This window comes from Cucurbita maxima, unplaced genomic scaffold, assembly GCF_002738345.1.
Source record: "Cucurbita maxima cultivar Rimu unplaced genomic scaffold, Cmax_1.0 Cma_Scf00015, whole genome shotgun sequence".
In the NCBI taxonomy this organism is placed as follows: Eukaryota; Viridiplantae; Streptophyta; class Magnoliopsida; order Cucurbitales; family Cucurbitaceae; genus Cucurbita; species Cucurbita maxima.
The window spans coordinates 1,825,497-1,841,950 of record NW_019272031.1 but is presented as its reverse complement, the minus strand read 5'-3'; the positions used below and the strand labels follow the sequence as shown (position 1 = coordinate 1,841,950).

The 16,454-nt window shown below is 34.2% G+C and overlaps 1 protein-coding gene across 1 annotated transcript; it reads right to left on the bottom strand.

Annotated features, from left to right (window-relative positions):
- Positions 1-7,669: 7,669 nt before the first annotated feature.
- Positions 7,670-11,051, bottom strand: LOC111490442 (berberine bridge enzyme-like 18). The gene is made up of 2 exons (XM_023139067.1): positions 10,139-11,051; positions 7,670-8,597 (listed from the first exon to the last, which is right to left on the bottom strand). The coding sequence occupies exons 1-2, from the start codon at positions 11,031-11,033 to the stop codon at positions 7,855-7,857; spliced, it is 1,638 nt and encodes a 545-aa protein (XP_022994835.1). The 5' UTR covers positions 11,034-11,051; the 3' UTR covers positions 7,670-7,854.
- Positions 11,052-16,454: the final 5,403 nt, after the last annotated feature.

The window sequence follows — 16,454 nt, the reverse complement described above, 5'->3', positions numbered from 1 at the left end:
CTCCCACGCTCGCTCTTAACCAACTAGACTATTCCAGCCACGCTCGCTCGAACCACAACTAGACTATTTCAGCCTCCCACGCTCGCTAAACCACAACTAGACTATTCCAGCCTCCCATGCTCGCTAAACCACAACTAGACTATTCCATCCTCCCACGCTCGCTGAACCACAACTAGACTTATTCCAGCCTCCCACGCTCGCTCCAACCACAACTAGACTATTCCAGCCTCCCACGCTCACTCCAACCACAACTAGACTATATTCCAGCCTCCCACGCTCGCTCGAACCACAACTAGACTATTTCAGCCTCCCACGCTCGCTAAACCACAACTAGACTATTCCAGCCTCCCATGCTCGCTAAACCACAACTAGACTATTCCATCCTCCCACGCTCGCTGAACCACAACTAGACTTATTCCAGCCTCCCACGCTCGCTCCAACCACAACTAGACTATTCCAGCCTCCCACGCTCACTCCAACCACAACTAGACTATATTCCAGCCTCCCACGCTCGCTCGAACCACAACTAGACTATTCCAGCCTCCCACGCTCGCTCGAACCACAACTAGACTATTCCAGCCTCCCACGCTCGCTCGAACCACAACTAGACTATTCCAGCCTCCCACGCTCGCTGAACCACAACTAGACTATTCCAGCCTCCCACGCTCGCTGGAACCACAACTAGACTATTCCAGCCTCCCACGCTCGCTCGAACCAACTAGACTATTCCAGCCTCCCACGCTCGCTCGAACCACAACTAGACTATATTCCAGCCTCCCACGCTCGCTCGAACCACAACTAGACTATATTGTTGAACCACAACTAGACTATTCCAGCCTCCCACACTCGCTGAACCACAACTAGACTATTCCAACCTCCCACGCTCGCTCGAACCACAACTAGACTTATTCCAGCCTCCCACGCTCGCTCGAACCACAACAGACTATTCCAGCCTCCCACGCTCGCTCAAACCACAACTAGACTATTCCAGCCTCCCACGCTCGCTCGAACCACAACTAGACTATTCCAGCCTCCCACGCTCGCTGAACCACAACTAGACTATTCCAGCCTCCCCATGCTAACCACACGCTCTAACCAACTGAACTATTCTAGTCTCCATTATTTAAAAATTTATGAACGAGCTAGGAGAAGAGCTTGAACCTCTGNCCTTGCGAATTACTAACCTATTCCAACTACTTGATAAAATTATATTGATTACGCTAGAAAAGAAGGGGTTGAACCTTCAACCTTGTGGTTAACAGCTACACGCTCAAACCAGCCAAGCTCTTCTGAGCTCTTCCAACCTCCACTATTTAAAAATTCCCTAAAAAAGCTAGGAGAAGAGCTTGAACCTTTGACCTTGCAATTAAGGGACCTATTTGACAGCCACACACTCTAAACAATTGAGCTATTCTAGGCTCCACTATTTAAAAATTTCTAAACAAGCTAGGAGAAGAGCTTGAACCTTTGACCGAAGAGCTTGAACCTTTGACCTTGCGATTAATTGACCTATTCCAGCTACTTGACCTTGTGGTTAACAGCCACATGCTCTAACCAACTGAGCTATTACAGCCTCCACTATTTAAAAATTTCAAACGTGCTAGAAGAAGAGCTTGAACCTTTGACTGCATATTGAGTGGAAGTCTACAAACATTGTACGCGAACAAAGAAGTATCAATGGACTAGCGTGGCACACAGAGTGGAAGTCTACAAATGATTCTCAGAATTCGAGTGCTAAGTACGTTGTATATTGTGGCTGCTTTACCATTTAAAACATTGTCGGTGAAGGTGTGGATTATGGAGAAATAATAATGTTAGAAAAATCGTGTTTACAAGTACGTAAGGACACTACGACATCGTGTACGTGAAGGGAAGGCAGACAGAGCCTCAAAGAATTCGAGATCTGGAGGGAAGAACGATGGAAAGAGGAATAAAAACTCTTAGAAAGAGAGAGAATTGCCACCAGGTTTTTTCGATGAAGTTAGGCGAAGAAGACAGGACTTCGAGTCGGATTTGGATACCCATCTGCAGCAGACCACCACTCAAGCCCAAAATCCCATGGTTAGCTACCCACCTACAGCAACCCTTCACTCAGCCCATCGTAGCCTCGACCCGACAACCATGCACAACCCAACATCCCAACTCGTACGCTCGTGTGACTGACCCTAAACCCTTCCTCGACCCAAATTGTGGCCAGCGAACGCTTCAGCTGACACATGTTCTTTTTTTAGTTGTCGGTTCCCTCGACTCAGCTCAAATATGGCTTATTCGACTTGGTTTGACTTTTTGGACATTTTTCTTTACATATTTGACCCTCCCATAGTTGAATTTGACCTTATTTAAGGAAATTAAGGTTAGTATAAGCCTACTTCCTTAGTTTGAATTAAATTAAATTAGGAATTCGACGTTACTAAGATTATTGAGCGAATATTCTAATAAGTCAAAACACCTTGACGATAATTAGGGACGAAATCAAGTATTTGAGTTTAGGAAGAACGTCGGCTAAGGCCAACCAAGTAAATGGTTTTACTATCGACTCGATCGGAAGAATTACTTTATGTATGACGACATGTGTTAAGTGATCCTTGCACGTGTCATTTATGCTTATATACTGTGATGATGATGCGAATTTATATGATATGATGATGTATGATGATAATGTTATGATGATGTGAGTTAATATGATGTGATGTTATATTATGATGATGATATGATGACATGATGACAAGATGATATGAAGATGATGATTATATGATGATATGATGATGCATGATGCATGATGCCATAAGATGTACGATGAAGATATGACTTAATATGATGATACTATATATTAAGATGATGTGCGTGTACGAGATGCCACGTTGCAATATGATGAAGAGTTTTCCAACACACAACCCTAAATGATATTAATGATGATGAATGTAGGAAGGTCAATGCATATATGTTACCAAGAGTAATATGTGAATGATGTATATGGTCGTGTCATAAGAATGATTTAAGATGAAAATCATATGAACCTCATGCATACTTAGTTTACATTTACATCGGGTTACTTCCCCATTTATGATGATGAGTACGGACGCGTACACTATGATAATGATGACCATCATCATGCCTTGCGTGATGATCGCTTGTGGATGTATATAATAAAATGATGTAAAATTCACAAGAATAAGTGCAAGTATACACTATAACAAGTAACAAGTAATAAGTAAATTATCGATTCCATAGGTAACCTATTATGGCTGGAAATTAAGTGAGTTTTTGGGTAACATTCAAATGGGTGTTGGTGATTTTCACTACTTAAACAAAATTAAAATAGAGTGTCACTGTTGTCGAAAAACAGAAAATTATGAGAAAATCAACTATAATGAGGAAGGTTGGGCTAAGAGAGATTAAATAGATAAGTTGTTGAGTTTTGTTGTAGATTTTAGTTTTTTAATAGATTCCCAAGCCCACTTCTGAAGGTTATGAATGGTAATTATTTCCATAATCGTTGTAATTTCTATTAACAAGCCTCTAGGAGAAGAATTATTCATAACCCTTCTATTACCCTTCAAGTCTCCTTGCTATGGAACTAGAGTATTAAAGAGGATTTCATTGCTCCCTCTCTTCTCTCGAATAAGAGAACAACTATGTATGTAAAGTAGCTAATTAAACATACATGTAAATCATTAACAACAACTCTTTAATAAACTAAAATCATACCGTCAACATACTTAAACTATATAAAACTCTCTCATCTCCCCTATACACTTTAGCTCTCCATACAAACTGAATTAAAAAGAGGAATCTGCATCTTCATCATGTAAAATTGATGGAATAAGAAAATAGAATAAGGAAATAGAGAGTTATCTTGGTTTGTTGTCGTTCGTCAATGGAAGTTCCCTTCTCTTGAGCTTCGCGTCCACCTCTTTGTCTTAATCAATCCTTGTTGGTCTCCTTTTTCTTCTGCTATCAACAGTTGCTGGATTAGGGTTTTCTTCTTCTTCTCTAGTTTCACAGCAGTTCACTACTACAGAGGCTGCTGTGTAATTTGATTTTTCTCCCAAAGTCTATCTCTCCTCTTGGTCTAAAAGAAATAAGTTGTCCACATAGGATGTTCCTCATTGGGTAGTTAATGACCCACTTGCATGCTATGTGCATTTAAAATTTCCATATCATCCCTCATTTATTTACAGATTTGCTACTCTCTCATGGTTCAACGTAAATGTCTGAAATTTTACCACACAACTCAATTAAATGTACAATTAAAATCGATTTATGCAAAATCATATATATATATTTTCATGTTGGACCACACAATAAACGATTTCATGCTCACTAAGTAGAATAAATGAGGTAAATTAATGAGAAAATGATGAATAAGAGTGTCATATTAAATACAAAAAAACTTGATATGACTCTACTTTTAGAGAGTTATTAAGTGATATTCAAGGGTTTGTTATACCTCCAGACATCTGACTATAGCCAACTAGCTCGATTATGATGGGCCTAGGGGGCTACGAACCTCTTGGTGGACTCACACTTGCATGTGTGGGTCGTGTATAGGAAAGTACTACACATCCAATTTTGTCCAGACTGAAGGCCACCTCTATGATGGTTTTAACGATAGGTCCCTAATTATGAGTTGAATGTGTTTGCATTCACAGGCCCCAATAGTGGAGTCACTGAGTATTTCTTAAAATACTCAAGCCGTGTACTACTTCTATTTTTCAAGTAAAAGCAATGCACCCCCTTTATAGTATTTCTTATAATGTTATGAAGTTAGTATGATGTGATGTTATATTCTGATGATATGATGATGATGACGACATGATGATATGATGATATGAAGATGATGATTATATGTGAAGGGAATGAACTTTTCATCCACGTAGCGGAAGCATTGGGAACCATTTTGATTTTTATTAAGAATTAAAATAAAGCAATAAATAGAAGAGTAAGAACTCTACCTTTGTAGAAACCCTAGGTTGAAAGACTCATTCCAACCATGCAAAATCTTTTCAACATTCCACGAGATCTTCCTTGCTATAACTCGAACACAAGGTCAAGGCTTGTGGGAGCCTCTTGAAAGAAAATCCCAAAGGGATCGGAGAAGAAGAGTTTCGAGAATTCTCTAGAGATGTAATTTCATTCTCTAGAGAAAGTGGGAGAGATTGATCTGTCTTTGGCTGAACCCGAGGATCTTATTTATAGGGACTCGCGGAGAATATTTGCCAAATAATATATTTGCATATTTAATATATTAAGATATTATTCCTTATATAAATCATATTTAGATATTATAAGATATCCTAATATATATTTAATTAATTTGAATCTCATCCAAATTTCAAATATATTTTTATTGTATCAAAATACATTATTGATTTAATATTTAATAGTATCAAATACAATAAATATATTTTTTCTTTTTAATACATCTAATATATTAAATATTAATTTGAACTCTACAAATTAATATGTTTTTCTCTATTTATATTTAACATATCTAATATATTAAATATTAATTTGAACACTCCAAATTAAATATATTTTCTCTATTTATTAAATATTAATTTGACATTTTAAATTAAATTTATTTTCTCCTTTATATTTAATATATCTAATATATTAAATATTAATTTGAACTCTTCAAATTTTCTTTCAAATAAATTGAACTATGAGCTAGCAAGGAGACCTTATGGACTTATAGATTATAAGCTCCAATTATACAAAATTAATTAATTAAACTCTTTAATTAATCAATTTCCATTCATTAACTATAGGTCACTCCACTGTAGACCTAGAGTTGCACTCTTATGCACTATAGGACAAGTTATGTCCATCGATATAATCATTACAAGCAAGTCGATTCTTCACGAGTTGTTCCTATTTACAACTGGGTCAAAAGTTCGTTTTACCCCCTTTAATTACATCTTTCACCTTAAGTACCACTGATTGTCTAATGAACAATTTATCTATGATTCAATTATAAACCAAGTCCCCCTCGGGCCAATGAGGGGGTGGGGCCCCATTGTTGAAGTCATGAAATCAGTATTTAAAGAGAACAACTCATCTACTTTCCTTATATGGAAAGGAGTAAATTTCATCTCATGATATTATGTTCCCAACTCCCTATTTGGTCAAGTCCCCAAAATAGTCCCCAAAATAGTAGGCATATTGAATCGGCTTAAAGAGTCATTCTCATCCATGTAAATAAAGGACAAACTGTCATGGGCAGGAGTTCATAACTCACTCAGGATTAAGATCGAGTCGCATATGATCATTATGTGAAATATTAATCTTCTCGATTAACGGATTTATAAAGAGAGATTAAATACTTCTTGGTCTAGTCTCATACAAACTCATTGTATAGGATACCCCCACTTACATGTCTCCACATGAATGATTTGGATCAAATCATTTGTAACGATTACAAAGTGGGTCGTATCAATAGTGTTACCAGGTTAAGGCATCCAACCTTATCCATATAATAAAAACTCTTTAGGTTATTACTTAAACATAATCCTCTCGTATGTCAACCTCATGCTCTTCAACATTATATTAATAACCTTGGATTTTCATATAATGGATAACAATTAAATCACAAATAAAATAATATAAATTATTGTTAAAAAACTAAATAATTAATTACGAGGCTTTAGGGCATAAATCCCAACAATATGATGATAGGATTATATGATGATGATGATGATGCATGATGATGTCATAAAATGTATGATGACGATATGACTCAATATGATGATACTATATATTAAGATGATGTGCATGTATGAGATGTCACGTTGCATTATGATGAAAAAAATTTCGATACACAACCCTAAATGATATTAATGATGATGAATGTATGAAGGTCAATGAATGTATGTTACTTAGAGTAACATGTGAATGATGTATAGGGTTTGTCATAAGAATGATTTAAGATGAAAATTATAGGGACCTCATGCATACTTAGTGTACATTTACATCAGGTTACTTTCCCATTTATGATAATGAGTACGGATGCGTACACTATGATAAGGATGACCATCATCATGACTTGCGTGATATTCAAGGGTTTGTTATACCTCCAAACATCTAACTATAGCCAACTAGCTAGATTATGATGGGCCTAGGGGGCTACGAACCTCCTGGTGGACTCACGATTGCATGTGTGGGTTGTGTGTAGGAAAGTAATACACATCATTTGTGATGGTTTTAACGATAGGTCTCTAATTATGAGTTGAATGTGTTTGCATTCCGAGACTCCAATCGTGGAGTCAGTTACTAAGTATTTCTTAAAATACTCAAGCCGTGTGCTACTTCTATTTTTCAAATAAAGGCAATGCATCCCTTTACAACTAACAACATCGCAAGTAAAGACTATGACACATGCATAAATACTTGTACTTAAATTCCTAGACCTTCTCTTGTCGGTATAAGGTGTTGTCAATTTTAATATTTACTTTGTTTTATTTAATATTTGGTTCACGTTGCTTTAAAAACTTTTTAAAACATGTAAGTCCATGACATTGTTTTACAAAGATGTTTTAAATGCTCATTTCTACATAAGAAGTTATGTTACGAAGATGGTAACGACTTTAGGTTAACAGAACTCTAGGGTTGTTACAAAATCAATGATACACTTAAATTTGGTAATTACAATAGTTATGGTACTTTCAAATGTCCAAAGCAATATGCTCTTAGTTTCATTCAAAGAAAAGGACTTCATCACACTACTAAAGTCAACCACAAATGAACAAAAAACAATAATACTCATGTATGCCCCTTATTTTGCTACACACAAATAGGGTTTGAGGCATAGTTTAAACACATATATCAAATCATATAACACTTAAAGAGTAACAACTATTTGGATGAGAGAGTAGGGATACTTTGCTCATGCCTAAAGAAGTCATAAGGATCAACTTTGGTCTTAACATGAACCAATCTATCAAAATTCTCCTTTCCAAAATACTTATAACCCCAAATGCTAGCTTGTTCATAGCTTGTCCTTCCATACTTGTTGTTTGATCCAATATCAAGGTCTCTATAATTGAGATATGCCGCTCTAGGTGACTTCGAAACGAAAGGAGTCATGTAGCTATAAAGCTCTCGTATCCAATCTATGTGCCTTTTCTCTGCCTCAATACCTTGTTCTGCCCAATTAACAATGTAACCAATTTTGTATAAATACTCACCTCTATGTGAAAATGGAGTTTCGAACTCTGGAATTTGACCCATTTTCCCTCCATAAGGAACAAATATATGTTGTGGCATTTCTATGTCTTCATATCTTAATCTTTCCCATATGCCCTCGATTGCAGCCATGGGAATGGGCTCCTTGATGTAGTCGGATTTGATTTTGGTGCTTCCATTGACGAGTGGTGCCTTACTTAGTAGATCTTCTAGCTTGCTCCCTAGTTGAAGCCCGGTGCCCATGATGAGCGCTGTTTCGACCCAACTCGTTTCCATGCAGTCTTTCTTTGATAAACCCAGTTCAGGAAATGTCGTGTTGAGGATTGTCAAAAGCTCGTCTGCCTTGCCAAGATACAATGAGAAGAATAGCGCTAATGGGTTTATTTTGCCTCCTTGTCTCGTAAAATTTCCTCCTGTCATCAATAATTGAGTTATCAGATAGTTCGTATGTTCATACTTATAAATCTATGATCATTCTCTAAATTAGCCAACGTGGACTCCCTCCCAATAATCCTCAACAATTGTAATAGTTCAAGCTCACCGGTAGCATATATCATTCTCTTTGAGATTTCTCTTCTAGGATTCCTCTCAAGATTTAAAACTCATCTACTATGGAGAGATTTTCATACCCTTATAAAAAAATATTTCATTTTCTTTTACAACTATTGCGAGATCTTACAATAATTTAAGATTTGTTTGATAATATGAGTTTATGTTTAACTAAATATGCATTTTATGGATGGGTTTCTAAAAAAAATTTCTAGATTATGAAATGAAAATAGTTTAAATTTTAAAAATAATTTTATTTAAAATTTAGAAATGTCATTTTGTAAATTCATGTATGATATTATACAATAGTAATTATATAAATAAATAAAAAATTATATTAGTCGATAACCGTTCATATTCAATCTAATATTTAATTTGGTAACTACGACTAATTCTATAAAATGTATTATAAAAATACGGCGTCGTTTAAATTAAAATCTAATTTATAAATCTATTATTAATCATTTTTGTCCTTTTCTATCTGGCCTTTCAAAGTTTGGAAAGAGACATTTTAAATTAATTTTTAATTATGACTTAACCAAACATTTAAAATTAATTTTTAATTATGACGTACCAAAAATGATGTGACAATAAACATATGTTCACTCGATTTTATTAGTTTGTTAATACGTATTTTTTTTAATCAATTTAATTACTAAAAAACATTCTCGCTAAAGTATTAATTAAAAATTAAATTTATATTTCGAAAATCAAACATATCAATCTTGAAATTTTAAGGATGATAGAAAATAATTTAAAATTTTAAATACAAAAACGAGTTAGAGACTAAATAAGATCGATATTCAAATTTAGACATAAATTTCTTCAAAATTAACTTTTCATCCGTCAACTTTAAAATTCAATAAACCATCCAAATCAAATCGACAAAAATATTTAAATATAGCTATAAAAATGGTGGACTACAATTGAATGCAAAATTATTATTATTATTAAATTTTTTAAAAATTCAATATTTTATTATCAATTTTGGAGAGAAATAATGGGTACTTTTAATAGTATTTTAAAAATATCCTTACATTTTAAAATTTTTTATTAATATTCTTGAATTTTTTTAAAACATTTAAAAATACTTTCTAGTATAAAAATATCCATAAAATTTTAAAACTAATATTAACACTTTTTACCTTGATAAAAAAATTATTGAACAAAGATCGTTTATTGATACTTCATAAATTATTTACACATGTTTTATGTGTTATATCGAAAAATTTATGAGTATTTTTTAAATGTGGTAATTGTAAATATATATATATATATATATATATATATATATATTTTTTTTTTTTTTTTTTNNNNTTTTTTTAATTAAGAATATTAATAAAACTTTAAAAAAATATTAGGGATATTTTTTAGACGCGGTTGACCGGTGGTAAGGAGAACATACCCGCCAAAAGAATGCCAAGAAAGGCATTATTTTCCAATTTGTGAGCCACATATTGCCATTGATGAATGAGCTTGGTGGCACCATCCTCCGAGGTTTTATTAGCCATGCATAGTGTCACACTCGCCGGAACCGGAACCAACTTCACCTTCCAAGCCACCACTATTCCAAAGCTCCCTCCGCCGCCTCCTCTAATGGCCCAAAACAAATCTTCTCCCATCAACTTTCTATTAACAAATTTCCCATTTGCATCAACCAATTGAGCGTCTATTACATTATCAGCCGCAAGACCATATTTCCTTAGCAACATCCCATACCCACCACCACTAAAATGCCCACCAACCCCAACGGTCGGACAAATACCCGCCGGAAAGGCCAAGGTTCGACTTTTCTTAGCAATTCTATAATAAAGCTCACCAAGAGTAGCACCCGACTGAACCCACGCCGTCTTACTTTCAACATCGATAGAGATTGAGTTTAGGTTAATCAGGTCAACGATAATGAAGGGTAACGAAGCGACGTATGAAAGACCCTCGAAATCATGGCCGCCGCTTCGTGTTCGGATTTGAAGGCCGTGGGATTTGGAACAAAGGACGGCTGCTTGAATGTGGGAAACATGTAATGGTGTTATGATGAGGAGTGGCTTTGGGGTATGAGGGGTTGAGAATCTAAGGTTTCTAAGGGTGATGTTCAAGACGGAAGAATAAGAGGAATTGAAGGGAGTGTAAAGGACGTCTGAAATGGAGGAGCCATCTTGGGAATAATGGGAGAGACATTGGAGGAAATTTTGATGGGGTTTGACAAAATTAGATGAAACCCATGATGAACATGAACATAGAACAAGAAGGGTAAGAGAAAGAGGGAGTAATGGAGAAGAATTCATGGCTGAATTTGACATTTTTGTGATTGAAAGTTTCTCTATTTATGGTGGAAATAATGGATAAAGACATACAAAAATCAAATGAGCTTTTGACCAAAGTGTTATTTTGCCATTAATTTAAGTTTGGATTAGTTGAATTTGATGAATTAAAAATTCAGTATCAAATTTGAAATTCTCAACTAAATATAAAAATACATTTGTTGGGAGGAGAACAAGACACCATTTGTAATGGTGTGAAAACCTTTTCCTAGTAGACGTGTTTTAAAAATCTTGAGGAAAAATCCGAAAGGCAAAGCCCAAAGAGGACAATATCGGCTAGCTGTAGACTTGGGCTATTACAGACGGTATCATAGCTAGACACCTGGCAATGTGCCAGTGAGGAGATTGTTCCTAGAAGGGGGTAGACACGTGGCGGTGTGCCATTAAGAACGCTGGGTCTCGAAGGGGGGTGGATTTAGTGGAGATCCCACGTTAATTGGAGAAAGGAACGAGAGCCAACGACGACGCTGGACCCTGAAAGGGGTGGATTGTGATATATTACATTGGTTGGGGAGAAGAACAAAACACCCTAAAGAGCGTGGAAACCTTTCCTAGCATACACATTTTAAAAACCTTGAGCGAAAGGCAAAATCCTAAGAGAATAATATCTGGCGGTGGGCTTGGACTATTACAGCATTATTGATACTAGAAATCAATAAGAATAAGTGTTTTAATGTTTCAAAATTAGTGTAGCCGTTGGAGGCCACTGTTAATAGATATAATCTATTTTAGTCTGTTATGTCTTACCGTCAATTTTACGATTTTAAAACAGTCTTGTTTTTTTAAGAGACAACTTTAAAATAGAGTCATTACAAAAACGGTAATATTGAATGAAAAGTCAATATATCTTAATGTTGTTTTTGTAAAAATATTTAGCCCTAAATTATAGTTTACCATATATATCATATTTGATCTTTATTATAGGCAAATATATTGTATTCATTGTTCCGGCTCTTTTCATTTCCATTTCCATTCTAATTTATTTGTTGATGATTATAAATAGAGAATTTTACCACTATTTAAGCGGGTGGTTTTAACAAATATTCTCGATTCAAATTTAATTTATACAGATTTAATTTATACGTGTCTTAGTTATAACCACGTTATTTCAAAATATAGCTAGAAGACTAGAAGATTTTTTTGTCAAATATTTTAATGGATTCTTGTTTGAAATGTTTATGAAATGTATAGGATTACTTGTAAGGATCAATTCCATTGAATTATTTAATCATATCTATATTTTTAATTACAAATTAAACATAAAAAAAATTCTAATTTAATTTAAGATTAAAAAAAGGAGAGTTTGAAACATTCTACATTAAAATAGAATAAAACTTAGGATTTAATAATTAAAATAGTGGGGACAATTTTTTTTAATATCATAATTTATGATAGCAATATTCCATATTATAAATATTTTCATATATTTAACTCTAAAATTTGAAAAATTATATAATTGATGGTATTATTGTTCAAAACAAATGGGTTTTTTTTATTATTGATTATCCATTTAGTCTTTATTCAATACCAAAAATTTAAAAGGGATTAGATTGGATTTTCTTTTCGGATTTTTCCTCAAAATTTTTAAAATGAGTTTATTAAGAAGAGATTTCCACACTCTTCAAAAGGATATTCCGTTCTCTTCCCAACTGATATGGGATCTCATATCGAAACTGATTCTATATATAATATGTTATTTTGTCAAAATTTTTAGAAAGTCATATTTGCGTGTGAGAATTTTATTTTAGTTGTTTCTTCTATATTAAAATATATATAATAAATTTAATTTGTTCACTATTTTTATTTTATTTTTAAAATATTATGTTATGTAATTTACAAATATATATATATATATATATATATATATATATATATATAAGAAAAGATCCAAATGCCATAATGAAATTTGACTATTTCTTACACATTTTCCACGTTGAAAAAAAAAAGATTGACAAAATTTAATTGAATTTGAAGACGTGGAAATTAAAATTGAGAGATAAAAGATTTTAATAGATTTTGAAGAAATTTCAAAGCGTTGACCATTGAATAGTATGGAGTGCTGAAAATTTGGTACAATCCATTCATTAATTCAAATGTTACCTATTTATAAATATACATTAAATCTCTCTATTAAGTAAAAAAAATTTGTAAATTAATCACTCAATAAGATATATTAAACATTGGAAAAAAAAAAATCTATCAACAGAATGAAAATATACGGAAAGAGAGAAATACAGATATAAAATAAAAGAGATGTGGAAGAGAATTGATTTAAAAAGAAAAAAAAAAACAGTGGAGTGAATTTAAAGAATGAAATAGTAATAATAGAAAATAAAATATTTAATGAAATAGAATTATATATATAACCCTTCTGTATAGTCTTTAATACTCACATGAAGTCTAACACATGAACTATTGTAAAATTTAGAAAATTAAAAATGAAACTGAAAGCTCAATGAGACCGAAAGGCGTGGTCCAAGGTTCATATAGGCTGACTTGAATACAAAGAAAAAAATTGAACTTTTTAACAATATATTGGTGACACCAACTTAAGCTAATTAGATAAGTGATCTTACTATCAGCATAATTATATTTGATGTTGGCACATGTCATATATATTGATATGTGTGAATTGTTTGTGGATCGATATGCTCATGATATGTTATAATATGTGAATGTATGATAATACTTATGGTACGATGTGTTCAATGATATGTTTGGAATAGGATACGAGGATGCACTAAACGTAATGTAACGATAGGAGTAAGATATGTTTATGAAACGTTAAGGTTGGGTTACGTATCGAAGTACTATGGATATGAGATTGATAAAAACGATATAATCACAATCGATTGATAATAGAATACGATTAGGTTAGGGGTAGAAAGGGAAAAGATTGTGATAGATTGATAGAATGATAGCGTTAGGATACGTTCCTGTAACGCTATGACTAAGGTACATTCTTGTAACGATATGACTGTGATATGTATAAGAATGTTAAGACTATGATAAGTTAGGGAACAATATGACCACGAAGTGTTTACAATATGATATGATTATATTTACGATATGATATGACTATGATACGAAATGTGAATGATGGATATATATATATATATATATATATATAAATATATATTAGGTTGTAATATGATATAAAAATGATATGAAATATGTTATGATACGAGATATGTGATAAATTGACATGTTTATAATATGATATATTGTGAAGCAATATATTATGATATGATATGTATATGATGAAATGTTATGTTCAAAGCATGAAACGTTATGTTATATCTCCTAAAGAAAAGAGGCCCATTGGTTTGTGAATTGACTAGTGAGACCATACTCGTACGTATGAGCTGTATGTAGAGTGTATGGTACACATCCAAGTTGCCTGTTAGGATAGTGTCGTAGGAAAATAGACGGATATGATAAGTCCCGTCATTACATTCACATGTTCTTGCATTTAACCCCCAATAATGGGTCCCTTACTAAGCTATTTTTTTTTAAAATACTCAAGTCACGTGCTACTTTTTTTTCAGGTTAAGGCAAAGCATTCCTGCACGGCTGATGACAGCATCACAACTCGAGACCATGACACATGCATAAGCTAGTCGAATTATTTGCTTAGACTTAGGATATAATAGTGTGAATGTTTGCATAATCCACCCCACTTAAATGGTGTGAAAGTTATATTATTTATAATCAAATAAATTACAAGGATATGAAAATAGTAATAAATGGAAATAACAATAAATGTAAAGATAACTACGGTAAGAAGGCAAATATCGAGATATTTGCCTTATAATAAAATATAAAATATGATATATATGGTAAACTATAATTTATTACTAAATATCCTTAACACCTCACCTCAAGATAAGTGTCAGATTTAAACGAACATGAAGCTTGAATCTAAAAAATTCAAAGAGGTTGAGAAACACTTTTCATGAAGATGTTAACAACCTGGTTCAGAGGAGGCGTAGAGAAACACTTTCTTGGCCGTCAAAAATTACAGAGGGATCGTCGCTCAGCGACGATGCTGTCTTAGCTTTAGCGAGAATATGTCTAACCCATGAAGAGGGATTGTCGCTTAGCGACGATGCTGCCTTGGCTCTGGTGAGAATATGTTTTAACCCCAAGAAGTAGAAGGGAAAACCTATAGCAAGGGACAAAGACAATGTTGAAGCCAAAAGAGTCGTTACAGTGGGCGAAGGAGCCAATTTTGGCGAGAAGGGCAGACGAAAGAGTCGCCACATTGGGCAAAGCAGCCATTTGGTGAGAAGGGCGGCGACAACTTGGTTGGCGAAGAGGCCAGTGCGGCGCCCAGATTCCAAAGGTAAATCTCTGCATAAGGTCGATGGGCTTATCGAGATTCTATATATTTCCGAAAAGAACGCTGATGAAGATCCTAAAATTAGAGTTTTTGTGAAGGATGAAGGATGAATGGGAAAATTAGGAAGAAAATGAAAGAGGCTATGTTTGGAAAAGGTGAGGTTGTATGTAAAGAGTATGGCGAATGATGATTTGGAGGTCAAAAGGGTGGAGCCAAAGCATAATCAATCGGCTCTGCATGTGGCAGCCATGACGACTGCCCCTGCGGCGTCAAAGCTAGTAGTGGTGGAGAAGAACAATAGAAGATTTCAAAATCCATTGAAAAGAAAGGATATGTATATAGTATGGCGAAGGATGATTTGGAGGTCAAAAGGGTGGAGCCGAATAATAATCAATCGGCTCTACATGTGGCAGCCATGACGACTGCCCCTGTGGTGTCAAAGCCAGCAGTGGTGGTGGAGAAGAACAGTAGAAGATTTCAAAAGCCATTGAAAAGAAAGGATATGTACAGAGTATGACGAAGGATGATTTGGAGGTCAAAAGGGTGAAGCCGAATAATAATCAATCGGCTCTGCATGTGTCAGTCATGACGACTGCCCCTGCGGCGTCAAAGCCAGCAGTGGTGGTGGAGAAGAACAATAGAAGATTTCAAAAGCCATTGAAAAGAAAGAATCCGAGTTGCTAAACCAAAATGGCTCTAATACCATGTGAATGTTTGCATAATCCACTACAATTAAATGGTGGGAAAGTTATCTTATTTATAATCAAATAAATGATAAGAACATGAAAATAACAATAAATGGAAATAACAATAAATGCAAAGATTACTATGGTAAGAAGGCAAATATCGATATTTGCCTATAATAAAATATTAAATATGATATATATGGTAAACTATAACTTATTACTAAATATGGAAGGGAGGTTTGGATTGGACAATAAGGGCTTTTCGCCTTAGACGGTCTTGTCTTTCTCTTTGTGCAAATCCAGTGCTGGTGTCGAAGGTTTAGCCCAGCCCAGTGAATCAAGCAATTGAATCAGGAAGCGCTGCTCCTCTAC